The sequence below is a fragment of the Convolutriloba macropyga genome, chromosome 1 (genome assembly GCF_964194025.1).
Source record: "Convolutriloba macropyga chromosome 1, txConMacr16.3, whole genome shotgun sequence".
NCBI classification, from domain to species: domain Eukaryota; kingdom Metazoa; phylum Xenacoelomorpha; order Acoela; family Convolutidae; genus Convolutriloba; species Convolutriloba macropyga.
In genome coordinates this window covers 84,395,909-84,411,511 of record NC_134468.1, presented here as the reverse complement: position 1 = coordinate 84,411,511, position 15,603 = coordinate 84,395,909, and the positions used below count along the sequence as shown (strand labels likewise).

The 15,603-nt window shown below is 34.6% G+C and overlaps 2 protein-coding genes across 2 annotated transcripts in view; one reads left to right on the top strand and one right to left on the bottom strand.

Annotated features, from left to right (window-relative positions):
• Positions 1-15,603, top strand: part of LOC142343601 (citrate synthase, mitochondrial-like) — a 300,476-nt gene that overhangs the window by 104,347 nt on the left and 180,526 nt on the right. The window lies entirely within an intron of this gene.
• On the bottom strand, positions 1,198-3,425 carry LOC142343585 (uncharacterized). The gene has a single exon (XM_075395185.1). The coding sequence runs from the start codon at positions 2,572-2,574 to the stop codon at positions 1,345-1,347; it is 1,230 nt and encodes a 409-aa protein (XP_075251300.1). The 5' UTR covers positions 2,575-3,425; the 3' UTR covers positions 1,198-1,344.

Sequence of the window (15,603 nt, the reverse complement as noted above, 5' to 3'; positions counted from 1 at the left end):
TTTAAATAATAGATTTTAGGTGTTTTCAATTTGTCGTTTATGACAAGTTGACAAAATGACAAAAGTTGAATCGGTGAAAATGTGTTGTCAGTGCTTTATGAGATAAATTGAACCATTTTTTTCCACCATTTATTTATGGTCATAATAAGTTTTTCTCATTCTATTCAGATGCTTTGAGGCCAAAGTTTCAAAACGACTTTTAACGTCATCATAATTTTACAGTTTAATAAAAGAAAACCGTTAATTCAATTGGTTCGGTACATAATCTCATGACTACATTGCACTTACCTAAGAAACATCTTGATAATGCAAAAAAACTCTTTAAAAACACTTTCGAAAATTGAAATGAAGTTCAAAAAACCGTACAGCTAAAGAGTTTAATAATTAGATGTACAATTCTTGCAAAATACTGTTTTTGCATGACGTATTTTTGCTCATTTGATCTCAAAACAACGTGTTTCAATCAATCATTTTGCCATCAGATTTCGAAGGATGCTCATTTGTGGTCTCCGATCATTAATTAAAACTAGGTACTGTTTATAGTCAGTTCCATAAAGTTGCAACGCTATCGAACGTCTCAAAGATCAAAGTTCAAATTTAAAACATGCAGATATTAGCACTTTGATGTTCATTTGCTTGCCAGGAGTTTTTCGAACGTTCGCTTGCGTTGCAACTTTATGGGACTTACTATACCTCATACTGTTATTTCTTTAGAAGTTATCAAAGCCGCAAACTGTCGGTTAAAGACCATCTTTTGTTCTCCTCTTTTTTAAATTAGCGCAATGTTTGCGGATGAGGAGGGCCGGAACGTCAAATAAGAATGCGTTTTGTCAGGTTGAGAGAGAACAGCCTACTGTAAATTGTGCATAAGATATGCTTGTCAAGAAGCTCTTGCTTTTTCATCGTATACTTGGCTAGAAAAAAGAAGCCTCGAGGAGCAAGAAAGAACCTGAGAACGGTTATAATAGATGCCCAAATTCGAGAGCTTAAGACCAGTTGGTGTAAATGGGTAGCACACTAGGCTTGCAGGTAAGCGATGCTGGTTCGAATCCAGTACTGGTCCATTTTCAACAGTAGTTGCGCCTTCAGAGACACCCTCTAACACACCCGTAGTCGAGCTTTATCAAGCCTCCCTATGTATCACCGTTCATCATTAAAATAAATCTCCATGCTTTATATTTCACGTTAAAAAGAACATTACTGTAAAATTAACTAATAAAATACAGTTTTCTGCAATTTGTGAACATCGTGTAAACTGCAGACATCGTTCATCATAGAAAATTAATCTCATTTTCTATCAAAATTTATCACTTTTATCAAGTTTAGCAATTTTTGTTTTCAGTTTTACAGTGTGGCTATTTTTGGGTTTGATGTAATTATTTTTGCTTCATTAGAATCCGGCGTTTGTTCCGGTGGATAGCTAAGTTGGCTTTTGTAGTTTCGAATTGCTTCGTCGTAATTCTCGTATCTGTGCTCAGAAGTGGAATTGTCCGTGCTTGTCGAAACTTTTTCACTCAAGTTTTCATGCCTTAATGCCATTTCGGGGGTCGCGGTTGAATAAATTTCTTTGAACTTGTTCGAGTTGTGAACAATCGATTCGGCAAGCGAGTTTCTAAGCATGCTGTACGTAAACGACGAGCACAAAAGCTGCTGGCCTTGAATGGGTGATTGAGTACAGGCGCCCTGGGAGGGCACTGGGAAAATGAGTTTGGAAATTAGCCCGTCTGAACTTGTAGTATGATATTGCACTAAGTCATAGATGGAATTAAAGGCTTTGTCCATGTTTATATGATACTTGCCGGCGTGATCGATTAAAATTCTATAGTGGTAAATTTTCACGTCGAAATGCATCGAAAGAGTGACTTTGCCGGGAGAACTTTCACTTTCGCGGACCAGGAAACTTCCGTTGACCCCGTTGCTCAAAATGACCTCTGCTCCGTTTTTTGACAACAACCCGTGGTACCAGTTAACGGATTCCGTGACCTCTTTCACTGGCAGCAGGTAGCTGGCAGGTACCCAGCCGAATCTGTTCTTCTTGTTCACGATTTTGACCCAGTTGCGGTCGGCCGAATGTTGATCTAGCAGAAAGCAGAATTCGTTTTGAGTCAAGTTCAGAATTTGTTCGTTTTCATTTAGCATCGAATGCATGGACGTCTGCGTTGGGTTGTATTCGTATTTGGCACAGAAGAGGTCACCTTGGGCTACCGACAAGGTCAAAGGGTCATCCTGTGCCTGCAAATTTTCCTGCATTCGTTTATTCAGGTCAGCCGAGCTCAACAAAATCCCAATTTTGGACAGCATGTCTGTTTCATCATCAAAAATTGTTTGTTGATTTTGATAGTAGCTATTAAAATTGGACGGCAGGGAATTATTGTTCCAGGAATAGGGGCTAAGATTTGGGGTTGTGGGGGCGGGCGAGGGGGGATGGTTGAAAATGTGTACCTCGCACTCAATGCTGCCGTCGCCGCATTTTGTTTTCTTCCCGCCTCGGTTTTTTCCATATCGTCCGGCCAAGTCGTACTCGGAACTCGTACAAGCCGAGAGCTTGCGAAGTGCGCCCACTTTGTTGCCCATTTTGATTAAAATTTATATAATGCTATAATCTTCCACTCGGGTAAATTTGGTCAGCTCGATTTATAAGTATCTAAGTGATATAATAATCGAAAAAATAAAAGTCAAATATTATAGTTTTAGTTTGATGACGACGATAAATTCTGGCTTCAAAGTTTGGGACCAAGGTTTTTATCACAAACGAATTTATATGAATTTGTGTACGCATAAAAAGCGAAGGTAACGCCAAGCGTGAAAATTCAAAAGTTGCACCAACATGTGAAAAATCACTAATTTGGTGAAATTAAATGTTTGGCGACCAATTTTTCCACCCCAATGATCAATGTTATTTTAGCAAAGTTAATAACCAAAGTATGACTACACTATGAATTCAGCACCAAACTAATAATAATTTTTGTAATAACCAAAGCCAGTTATAAATAAGAGATAGATGTTTTCTTGTAGGCCACACCACATTCAAATGATATAGTTGTTGTTATTTACCAACAAATGTATTGTTTTCGTGTACGTCTTGATTATAAAATTGAGTAAAAGTTTAATAAAAATTCAACAGCTGTTCCGAGCCGTAAGTGAAGATAACTCGCCAATAATTTGCATTTAACAGCTGAACAGAAAAGGCTTAAAGCAACATATTTGCGAGTGAGTGCAGCTTTTTATGTTTTGAGGGAGCTGTTTCTGATTTAAAGGCTAGTCTAGTTGACGACGAATAACCAATTCAATTTATACATTTACTCATTCAAAATAAGAGTAATGATGGTTTAAAAAACACCAAACGAGTCTTAAAGCCACCATTGTGACTTTTTAATCAAAACTTTTCGCTTATGTTCTCTGAGTTCTCACGCTGTGGTATAAAATTGAAAAGCACCACACTCGCGACCTACAGTCGATAATTTTTCAATTAAGAACGCCAAAAGAGCAACAAAGCGCGTCAACTAATTAAAAATCGGAGCCTCATTAAAATTAAAAACATGAAAATAACTCGGCTATATACGTGTAAAACAAGGCCTAATTGACGGTAAATGTATGCAATTTTGATTATACTCAACAACGCCTCCGAGAATTCTACTAACGTATTGTAAAACTTTTCAGCATGTAGCTTTATACCTGCTGTAAAAACTCATCAAGTCCTGGCGACGCGCGCTGACCGCATAAAATTAACCAAAAATACTCGAATTCTAACTTTATAGAAAATTGACTTCGTTAATCAGAATTAACTCACAAAACGCGCAGGTATTGTAAAAAATAATTAAAGAACATATCATAAAACTGTCCTGGTTTTATGTTGTTGTTTTCTCTGTCGCAGTCATAAATAAACATTTGACTGGTTTCAGTCCAAATCTAAGTTTAGTTGATTTTAATAACACATTTTCGACCCTCAAATTGTTATTTTTCCAAGCAGGTTAAAGCCGCTAAGTGACGCATTTACAGTTTTGCTTGATTTGAGAGAAGCAAAACATTTGATCTGACAAAATCTAGGCGTCTCAATCCCCACTAATTCTGTACCTTTCGATCGATATTTCCCGTAAATTTGCCCCAAAATTCACCCCTAATGTTTTGTGTCAACGCACCCACTCCATATTTCCAAATAATGGCTATTGCAGGCTTTGATTGTAAACTAACGTAAACATACCGAGAGAAATTCCCAGCACAGTTTTTGTGAATTTTGGAGGATAAAATGACAATTTATAGTTTCCTTTGAAAAAGGAGTTAAATTGATTTATGAGCGAATCGTGTGAATGGTTTCAAACAAAACAGTTTCACAGGGTAATTAAAGTTGCATGGTAGTACTAACTGGAGGGCTAAATAGAAACGGTGGGGGGGGGGGCAAATTTGAATTAGTTGGTAAGTGAACAAGTTTCCTATTCATGTAAATTGGTCAATGTTATAAATTTATACCAACAAGGTTAATAGAAAAGTTAAACATAATAATGTTTTTGCATAAACAGAAAAAAATCACTTTATAGCAATTTTGTTGAGTTTCAAAATTTTTTGTGAGGTGGAAAAATTCCTCTGAAGTGGAGTTCCCTAGAAAGCGGTTTTTCCTACGAGGCGGATTAACTCCCAAATAAAGGAACTCGGAACTTAGTTTGTATCCAAAATTCGTGTTTCGCAGCTGTGTTACTAATTTGTTCAGATAACTTAAATACCAGAATTAACGACGACTAAAAATAAAGTTGCAATTTTGCCGAAAACACTCACAGAATGTAGAGAAACAAGGACAATGGTGTTTTAAGTTGGTTTCTAAACATATTCATTGCGCTATGTAGTTGCTGTTCATTTTTTTAACAGTTCTCAAGAAATGTGAAAAACATGATTGAAGTTGTTTCTTTTTCTTCAATCAAAATTTGAAGTTGATTTTTGAAACAATTAATACACTGTAGAAAGACAACAAGGTGTAACGTTAAATAAAAATCATATGTACCCTACTCTAGTGATATCGAGGAACAGAACTGATTCGTTACAATCTGAAAGTAAACGTTAACTTCAGCACTGGAAAATAGTATCCTAAATGTTCTCTTTGTACCATCTTGTAGATCAGTAACGCATTTTAAACTCAAAATATGTTCAGACAAAAAGTATAAAGTTTTTCTAAAATTTCGAAAGTAGGCTGCACATTTCAAAAGATAGCTTATAATCATCTGTGATTGCACTTACGATATTTCAATGATAATAAAAATAATAATTGATTTCTTCAATGCGTTTCAAAACAGAATTAAGTTTCGCATAAACAGTTTACATATACAAGAAGAGGACTCAAGGGCAGCACCACATAGTGCCTTATCATTAAGTTTCTTCAAATTAAATTGTGATCCAACAAAGTCTCATTTTGCTTAATTCCTTATTTATTTGTTTTTTTTTCAACTCTGATTTGCATTTCGTTGTAGACCCTGTAATCTGGTGGTGTCAGATCATTAGTAACCAATTAGTTAGGCATTTTTTTGTTTGTTCAATTTGGTATCAAAAACATGTTTTTCCTGAATCACATTTCAATTCGTGTCCTTGTTTCAGAATTAATTATTGGTTCAAACTATTCAAGATCCTTCAGGAAATTTTGCAAAGGATACTGTTTGCAGCATTCAGAGCAAAACTGAGAAGTTGCCTTAAGTAGAGTTCAGAGGTTGTGTTTATTTTATTGTTTAAAAAATGATTCCATGATAAATCCATAAAAAAATATTAAAGTTTTGTTTTATTGTTACTTTGGTAAAAAGTCAACTAATTTTTTCTAAGACTTGATTAGCTATATGTGCAAAAAATTTGTTTATGTTTAAATTAACTCAACTAAATGTTTTGTGAAAAAATTCTTCGTCAATTGTTATGTTAAGATATTTAGATTCAATCCTTCCCTATAACTCAGTGTCGTTTAAAAGTAGTTGCAGTTTTATTAGGGATCCACAGAGTATCGGATTTTTTGATGTTAATTGTGAGATTGTAATTTCGAGGTATTGTTTCAGAGTGCATAGAGACGCACTAATTGTTGAGCTTCTTAAGGTTGTTTCAAAAATGTTACCCGTATCATCAGCTAATAGATGCGGCAATTAGTTAAGAAAAAGCTGTAAAAGCTGGACATCAATTTTTTAAATTAAAAACATAAGCCATCCTGACATCGAACCTTGAGGAAATTTCGTGCTCACTTCAATATCCTTTGGTGTACTAGTTCCCAATTTTGTTAATTGCTGGAAAACATCCAAGTTTTCACTAATACCTCCCTTTGATAGGAGTCCTTTCTCTAGGAATACCTTATGATCTACGGTTTGGAAATTAAATCCCAGAAAGTACTAGAGCTTGTTCTGTTTTTCGGAAAGTAGATACTGTTAATGAAACTTAATGGCAGCCAGAATTCAAAAAAGTCATTTATTACTCACAGTTTTCTGATCTCCGTGTTTAAAAATTGGTACTGTTACAATTTTCTCATTTGCAAGAATTTTTACCGCTATCAAAGATGTGTTTAAAAACATTTCAATGTTTCAACGAGCGATGTTCTGGAATACTTAAATTTTTATTAAATGCACAACCATTTCCTTTGTTTTCTTTGGCTTTGTATTTTGATTAGAAATCCAATCTGTTTAGTTCTGTCATACTGTTTCATATTTTTTGAAAGTGTTTTCATTATGTTTTGTGTATCTGCCGAATTTTGCAAAAAGTTTAATGGAAATTGTTGCTACTGCATTTTTATTCTTGACAAGATTATTGCTATGAAGGAGCTAAACAATTTTTCGGGATTTTTGCCTCAGAGTCGTCTGATTTTTTAAAATATTAATCGCGAATCTCAATATTTTATTCGAAAAAACGCTGACTAAAACGTTTTCGTGCAGTTCTGATTTCAGTTTTGACTTTTTTCCCGAGATAATGGAATTTTGTTTTTGCAGGGCTACTTCTGGTAGTGTTATGCAAATTACGAAAAAATTTTTGTCGAAAAATAACTGCGAGTTATTTTTTCACTGAATGTTTTAGTTAAAGTGCTTACCTATTTAGCATTACGTTGTTCTTCGAGGTATATCGGTCTCTAAACAAAAATCCTCCCTTTGATTTTGCATTAATAAATCGTCTTAAGAAACACTTGGATAAAGATGCGTAATTTGCGTTTCAAATGTTTGCAGTGAACTAATTCTTGAAATATTTGAAAAGGGTGTCAGGACAATTTACCCAATGCAATTATACCAAAGCTAAAATACCCAATGCCATTATACCCAATGCCAAAATACCCAATGCCATTATACCCAATGTACTGATATTTTCGTTCAAAAATCCGACAACAAATTAGCAGTCGCTTTTACCCTATGTTTTAACATACTTAATGGCCACGGCCATACCTCAGCGGCCCATAGGACTTGATATGAAACTATCACAACAGAACATAGGATTAAATTATCCGCTTGTTAAACCATCGTGTAAGAGCTGTTTCCTGCTAATTAGTACTCGGATTATGGAACGAAAAAATCAATGTGAATTGGGTATAATGACATTGGGTATTTTGGCATTGGGTATAATGGCATTGAGTATTTTGGCATTGGGTATAATGGCATTGGGTAAATTGTCATGTAACCTTGAAAAGAATTCATCCAACTAGATTGGTTTTCGTCATGAAAAACAGGTTATATCAGCAATTAATGAATAAAAATTAGTTACTGAAACAAAATGCGCAGCTTATTAAAAGTTAAGCGTTTATTTCCGTGGGGGAGGAGGGAGATAATTTCTGCAACAAGCGTTTTTGTTTTCATGGACTATGGTTGTGTTAGATTTTTCTGTTCCACCTGTAGGCTGACAATAGCCACCCGTGATGAACCCAGACTTAAAAGTTTTGAGCGCTTTTTTGGCCCTTTTGGCCGACAACTTACTTCAAAGCAGCTTCGGTTCTGTTTCTTAGGATTGACCTGGATTAGGATAATTAGGATTGATATGGTTCAAAAAATTTATAACGTCAATTTTAAAAAATCATGTCGCGGGGCTAAAAATTTACAATTTTGTGAAGTGCAGTATAGAATATGTCCAAGCGTTTTTGTTTTCATGGACTATGGTTGTGTTAGAAATGTCTGTTTCACGTGCAGGCTGACAAAAGCCACCCTGTTCAAAAGCAGGTTCAACAGTTCACTATTTATTTACCAAATTAAACGGAAGTTAGTCCATTATCCGGCCAAATAAAAAACAAGACAAGTGGAAACTTCAAAAAGGCAGGTCTCAATATTTCAATTACAAAATAAACAGAACGATAATGGCACAGCAATTGAAAAATGATAAAAATGTCCTAAAAAAATTTTGTGCCAATGTTTAATAGCGCCCATTTTGAAAGCATTTGCGCAAAAATCAACAGAAAAAGTGATGGAGAGTGTCGGGCCATTTCAACGGGTGCAGCAAAATCGATCATATGACGGTAATTGATGACCGATAACCGAATGAGTCGTTTATATTATCGTGTTTTTCAGCTACGCAGTAAGTCATTGTTTGCCTAAAATTAGTCATGAAACCTCCAGCCTTTCCTCTAAGAGTCGGATCAACGAAAACTCAGGATAATCTCAGCCGTTCAGAGCAAATTATTGGTCTAATATTCTCACTGAAAAAAATTACTGTGTTTGGTCATATGATTATTCTCATGAAATCAACAAAATTTTGGGATAAAATTGTTTTTAATGAAAAGTAGTCAAAATATAAAAAGGAAGTTCTAAAGTTAAAAAGCTAGACTTTTTGATTCATTAATAGGATGCCATTTAAGCAGAACCGAAAGGAAATTAAAGAGAGAAGAGTCAGGACACAGAAAAGGCGCAAAAGAAATAATGTGAAAACATAGCAGGGCAAGTCCTTAACCTGCAATTCAAAGAGTTTCTTTTGACGAATTAAACAAGTAAAACTTGAAATTACAAAAAATGTAACATCAAACAAGTAAAACTTGAAATTACAAAAAATTACAAAAAAATTACTCGAAAACTAGCAATTGAATTGGAAAACCATTTAGAAGACCCCATTTGAAAAATTGGAACGAAGAGTGAAATCATGGGTTCAGAAAACCACTATCGAGAGATCGAACTTTTGTTCAATCGCCGTTTTCTCACTGCACTTGCGAAAAAATAGGGCGATAAACATTTAAACCGTATAGTTACTCACTTTCCGCTCAACTGCATCGGATTCCTTGTCGTGATCAAAATTACCACCATAATTCGACTTCGAATTTCATCAAAATTCGTTGACAGTTCTTAAAGAAAAAGATTTACGTCAGAAACTAAATAGCCAAAGTTTTTGACTACGCCAACTGTTCCAATAATATCCCGGTCAAGTTGTACAATGAGATTAATGTAATCCCTTTTACAGATCAAAATGGAAAAAATTGATGCCAACGTCCGTAAAATTAGGTACCCAACGCTGATAATCTAGCGTGAAACACGAGCAAAAAGAAAGAAAATAAAAACGAACAACATGTTCTTATGGTTAAATCAAATTTTCTCCAAAGCTTCTGAACATAATTAAATAAAAAAACTCCAGATTCGACTGAAAAGGTTTTTTTTGAGTGTTTGGAAATTTTCTGCCGGGAGCCAGGATCAAATTTAGGAAAACTAGAGTCTTAAAACACCACGCTGAATTGAAAAGTCGTGTGAAGTATGCCTTTTATCGACCGAATAACTAAACGACGGTCCCATTTTTTAGTATCCCGACACGGTATCTGAAACCTATACTAATATAATAAATCATATTATAAATATAAGTTTGCATCTGAATCAAATCTATTCTGACAATTAAAAAACCAATCAAAGACTCTGAATTTTCTGCTCAGTAGTAAAAAAAACTACTACTCAATATCAATCAATGTTAAATTGCGACATGGGTTCTATAATTAAAACTTTGCTGGAAATGGCATATAATTGACTCAAATTTTTACTGTTTTCTACTCATGCTCAGCGACATTTTTTCAGATAAATATCGTTGCAACTGTGGACAAGAATCTCGCAAAGCTGCATTAAAAAAGAAGTCCTAATTGCAAAAATTCATTTTATAATGCAAAGAAAATCTCCTCTGTTTTGGTTGTTATATGGTATTTCCTGTTGAAAAGTGGTAATAAAAAATCAACCTGGTTCCCATTTTGTTTTTAATCCAGAAAAAAATTCTATATCAAAACACCCAAAGACTGACAGGACACACTATTTTCGTGAAGCAATTCATTTAGGACATTGGCGACAAATGCATTTGTTTAGTTTATTTGAAACGTGGCTGTTCAAGAACCATTCAGAAAACTTTTTTAAATAGATAACAAAATGTTGTTTGTTTTCTGAAAATAGTTTTTAATGTCATAGAAGCAGTTTGGAGGTGTTATTGCGTATAATCAAGAAAAAAAAAACTTTGACGCTTAATCTCCACGATGATCGAAACATTTATTTTAGGCAGGGACTTCCATATGAAATATATGTAATAATAGGTCATTTTCCTTAACTTCTTGTAACCGTGTTTGTTTGAAATCAACGCTGTGCTATATAAGTGCAAATGCAACTCTGGTTAACATGCAAACCTTTCATGCAAACATACTACAAAACAAATTGCAAACATTCATACAAATGGTTATTAGCTACAGTTTGTGCTGCATTTTTGTGTTAATTTTCATAGAATAAAGCTGCCTAATTATATTTTTGCTTTAAATTTCTTATAATTGACTCTTAGTTTTAGTATCTGTACTACTCATGCTCTGCAAAATTTTTTTAGTCACCTAATGTTGCAGTTCTGTTCATGTATCTAGAAAACATGCATTGAAAAGAAGTCGTAACTGCCAACAACGTGTTTCAGCGTGCAAATACACTCTCTTCTGCGTTGGCGGTTATTTGGTACTTCGTAGCGAAAAGTGTTGATGTCAAAATCAACCCGGGACTAATTTTGCCAAATGCATATTTTTTACTCCAAATACTTCAATAATGCTTTTGCCTCAGGAATTGCAACCTCTTCTTCAATCTAAATTGAGCAAATCACAACAGACTAATATCAAACAAGCAAGGAGGCAATGAAATTTTGAAAATCGATCATTTGGCAACAATTTGGGTTACTGTGTCAATGATTTTGAAGTCCAAAACAGCAAAGAAAAACTATTTAGCCATAGTGCTCTAATAATTTATCAACAAATTATACTGCAATAATTTTTACGGTGCCGTGACAGGTTACATGAAATAACTAATATTCATGAGACTGTTGGAAGGTTTTCTAAGCATGCACACTCCAATTGAAAACTGTTAATTTGGAAAAACAAAAATTCACTTTTTCTTCGGAAAATAGCTCGGTAAGAGAACGGAAAAACAACTTTCGTGAGTTTGCTTTTTTGAAGCCAAAAACGGTCAATTTTAGAGAAATTACCTCAAGTTTTCGCAAGTCTAATAAAGAAAAAGCCTTATCGAACTTCATTTTAGATCTTCAACACAAAGAAAAGACTCTAACAAGAATTTGAGCTTTGTTAAACAGTTTAGATATTAAGATCTCGAAACATATGGAAATTGCAATTCTACTAATTAACTGATTTGCAACTTTCAGAGATTTCAGTGGATCCCAAATAGAAAAAATCAATACTCCCAAACAATTGAAAAATTGTTTAAACTTCCAATCCATAAAAAAAACTAAAATTTCAATGTGATCATAGATTCCTTAAGTACCAGTAATTTTCTGGGTCCTTCAAACACACATGCATTGGCGTTCAAGATGCTAGAGTAGCACTAGTGGAGCCCTCTATTAGCTCATTAATCAGTTCATCTGAACGAAGCCTAAGTAACTCTCAAAGGAACGATCAAACAATAATAGACCTAATACATTCAGTTCCAATTTCTCCTTATATTCGGCAAAAAAATCCAGTTCAAGTTAACGGATTTGGTAGAAAAAGAGCAACTACTGTCTACCGGCCAGTTTATATATAGAAAACTAATTGCGAGGAATAATTTCAACCTAGAAATTACAGAACAAATAATTTACAGTCAAAAAGAAAAAAAAACAGTTACCAATGTATTTTTAGTTCTTTAAAAATATTTTGACACTACAAACTATTATATACTTTTAAAGGAAAAGCAAGTTCACAGTTTCGACAAACCCACTATTTTGAAAGGCGAATGGTTGTAGGGAAGAACGCTAAGAGTTCTGCGATTTGGATTTCAATCAAAAAGTATAAACTTGAAAAGCGAATTTCCACAAGGTTCACCTTTAGGATCTCTGTTAGTTGAAAAATACGTTAACGGCTAAGCAAAAAAAATTAGAAAACGATATCAAAATGAATTTCAAAATAAATGTTGACGTGGAGAAAATAGCAGAATCAATGACTGTGACATAGCGCATTTTTTGATAGCAATCTATTAGCCGATGAAAAGCTGAAGATATTGCTTCAGAAAATGGCTGGCCGACCAAAAGTTCCGAGTAAATTAAGTGAAAACTTAACGGGTCAGAAAAACCTTTAATGGTTCAATGCAATTTTAAGAATTATCATTTTTCCCTCAGATACTATTTTGGTGGAATTACATTTTAGAATTACATTTACATTTGGGAAAAAAAATTTTTTGGAGAAAGTACTCTCAGTCCACGGATCTCAAGCAAGCCTCGTAACAACAATTTAACTGATTCGTTTTCTAAAGCTTGATTATATTAAATGATTTTTTGAAGTGATTTTCTTTTCAATTACGAGATCAAAATCTCATTAGAGAGCAAAAACAAATAAGGTTCAAGGTAAAAAAAATCAACAAATTTTTAACTGTTTCTTCTGTTGCAGAAGCGATTCTTGTTTTTATACCCGGCTTAAACCAACATTGAGAGCTTCCTTGAAAAAAAACAGAGGAACTTTTTTGAAAGAGATTTTGAAGGACTCAAAAGATATTTATATGCCAGATGTCGCTGAAACGTACGATTTTAATTTTCAATTGACTTGCAAATCTTCACGCTGGAATTAAAGAATAGTGCAAAAAATTTTCAGCTCACTTTTACTAAGGAAACTACAGGATCATTAAATAGCTAGTTTAACGTTTTTCTAACATAATGTTATTTTCTTAGCTTTAGGTTTCTTCTTTACAATTTCATTCAATTGCGTATTAGAGAATATAAGTGTTTTTCTTTCGAACAAACAAAAACTCAATTACCCTGCAGACTGAAATTAAAAACAACGCAGATCGAATGTCTACATGTAAATTCACCTTTAGCACGGCTGTATCAAAATCCTTCACTTCATAGCACAGAGTACTGTGATGGTTTCAAAGAAACATTAAGAAACTGAGAAGTTTTCTTTAATAAAGTTTCAAAGAACAAAAGAAAAACTTACCTGACGAACTGTGTTAAGTAATGATAAGTAATGACGATAAGTAATGGCCACAAAACGGAACTCAATTCTAATTTTGTATTGGCGCTATCGTTATCTTATTGACCTATCAATCACATGTCAGAAGTAAATTCCCCCACCAACAGAAACCTGATTCTAACATTCACCGACATTCAACTAATGAACTCGATTGTATCTAGGCTATGCATGATTCTCATGAAAGGGGAATGAAAATAAAAAATCACCTCCGGGATTTGGAGCTAAGATTTATCCACATATCAATCAAGTATGATGTTTTTTGCTTATCTAAATTTTCTTTTTTTGTTTTCGCATAGATAACTACTATCAATACGAGCTAAATTTTGTATATTTTCAGTTCCAATTATAATTTAAAATTCATTTTAATGAAATCTTTGACCCCTGTTATTAGCCACAACAATGGTAACTAGACCACCTACAGACCTACAAATTTTGGATTTAAAGAATGCAGGATCAGCTACTGCTTGGATTATCTCTTTTGTGGTGAAATGTCGCTCAGAGAAGAAAGAGGACCGGATCGACACCGATAGTACTATACAGGACCGACAATTAACCAATTGCTTTCTCAGTATGTGCGAGCAAGATGCAAATATTAAATGCAATTCTTGAAAAGATGCCTGAAAAGTCCTAGAAATTTGATAGACACTCCGTATAAAGACATCAGATTGTCGATTCAAAATTTGTTTCTCCTAAAGAGAGGATAAGTAAAGGTTAAGTTTCTGTGCGTAATACAAGGTGTAGGGGAGTCAGTCAACGATTTCCTAGGGCCTCTTAGGGAGTAATCACGCTATTGTGACTGCGAAAATCTCAAAACTGCTGCTAACACAGGAGAGGAGTTTGTAAAAATAAAGTTTACTTCAGGTTTGAGGGGCCCTAAAGCAAAACCTAGACTACAAGAGAGTATTAAATCAAAACCAGCACTGTCGGTTACTGAAATGATCTAGAGCTTAGAATTCAGAAGTCAAGCAATGGCTATTGCAAGTTCTTCAACAGGTAATAAGCCTTTTACTGTTAAAGAAGAAGTTGAGTTCAAGTTCAAAAAGACCTTTTGAAAACAAAACGAAAAATTTCAGACTATTAAAAGCAACAATATGTGCACTAGGTGTGGAGGTAAGCCACATTCTAGTTGACCGTGTCCCTGCAAAGTAAAAATGGCATCACCTGTGAAATGGTGGGATACTTCGCAAAAATGTTAAGAAGCAAACTCCAACCAGTTTCAAGTAAGTACAATTAACAGAATCATTTTTGCGAAGAAAATATATTTTTCAGAACATGCCTTCTAGCATCGAAGATAAGAATGTTTTATACTAAGAACAAATCTTTAGCATGTCTCTGATATGCGTATATATCTCAATAAATAATTGCAAAGTAAAAATGCAGGTTGACACAGGTGCAGATAGAACAACGATATCTTTAAAAATATGGAATGAGCTTGGTAAACCTGAGTTGGATGGTAAGATATGACATCTCGAAGCTTATGATGGTCATCAATTAGCGCTTTTGGGATCACTTACTTGTGACGTTGAGTGGAACGTAGCAGGCACGCACAAATAAACCTAGCAGTTTTGCAGTATGATAAAGAATTTGGTCTACTTGGTAGAGACGTTCTCCCCAGCACAGTGTTAACAACATCACAACCAAACACGTACCTGCTCTGAAGGGTTACAAAGCACATGTGAAGCTGATACCAGGATCACAGCCGATGTTCTGAAAAGCCAGAAAAATACCTCTACCTCTTCAAGACAAGGTCACAGAGAAGCTGGAACAAATGGTCAGACAGGGTTTTTTTGAACCGGTACAGACAGGAAGTGTCACGAAAGCAACTCCAATTGTGTAGCAGAAAAAAAGAATGGAGACCTGAGACTTTGTAAGGAATAGAAAGGGCATATCAATGGCAAGGTCATGGATGAGGAGTACTCAATACCAGACATGGAGACAATCTTCCACAATCTACATGGGGCCTCATACTTTGGCAGAATTGACCTCTCTGATGCCTACTATCAAATTGAATTTGACGAAAAAAAATATATGCACAATCAACACATCTCAGAGATTGTTGAATATGTGCCAACTAATTCAGGGATTGAAAAACTCTTCTTCATTCATCCAGAATTGCATCGAATCAACACTCAAAAGAGTTAAAGGTGTTCTGATTGTTCAAGACGATATAAGAGTATTTGGAACTACCAAAGAGCAGTTCGACAAGAACAATCTTGCAGTCGAGTCGACTACAAGACAAAATT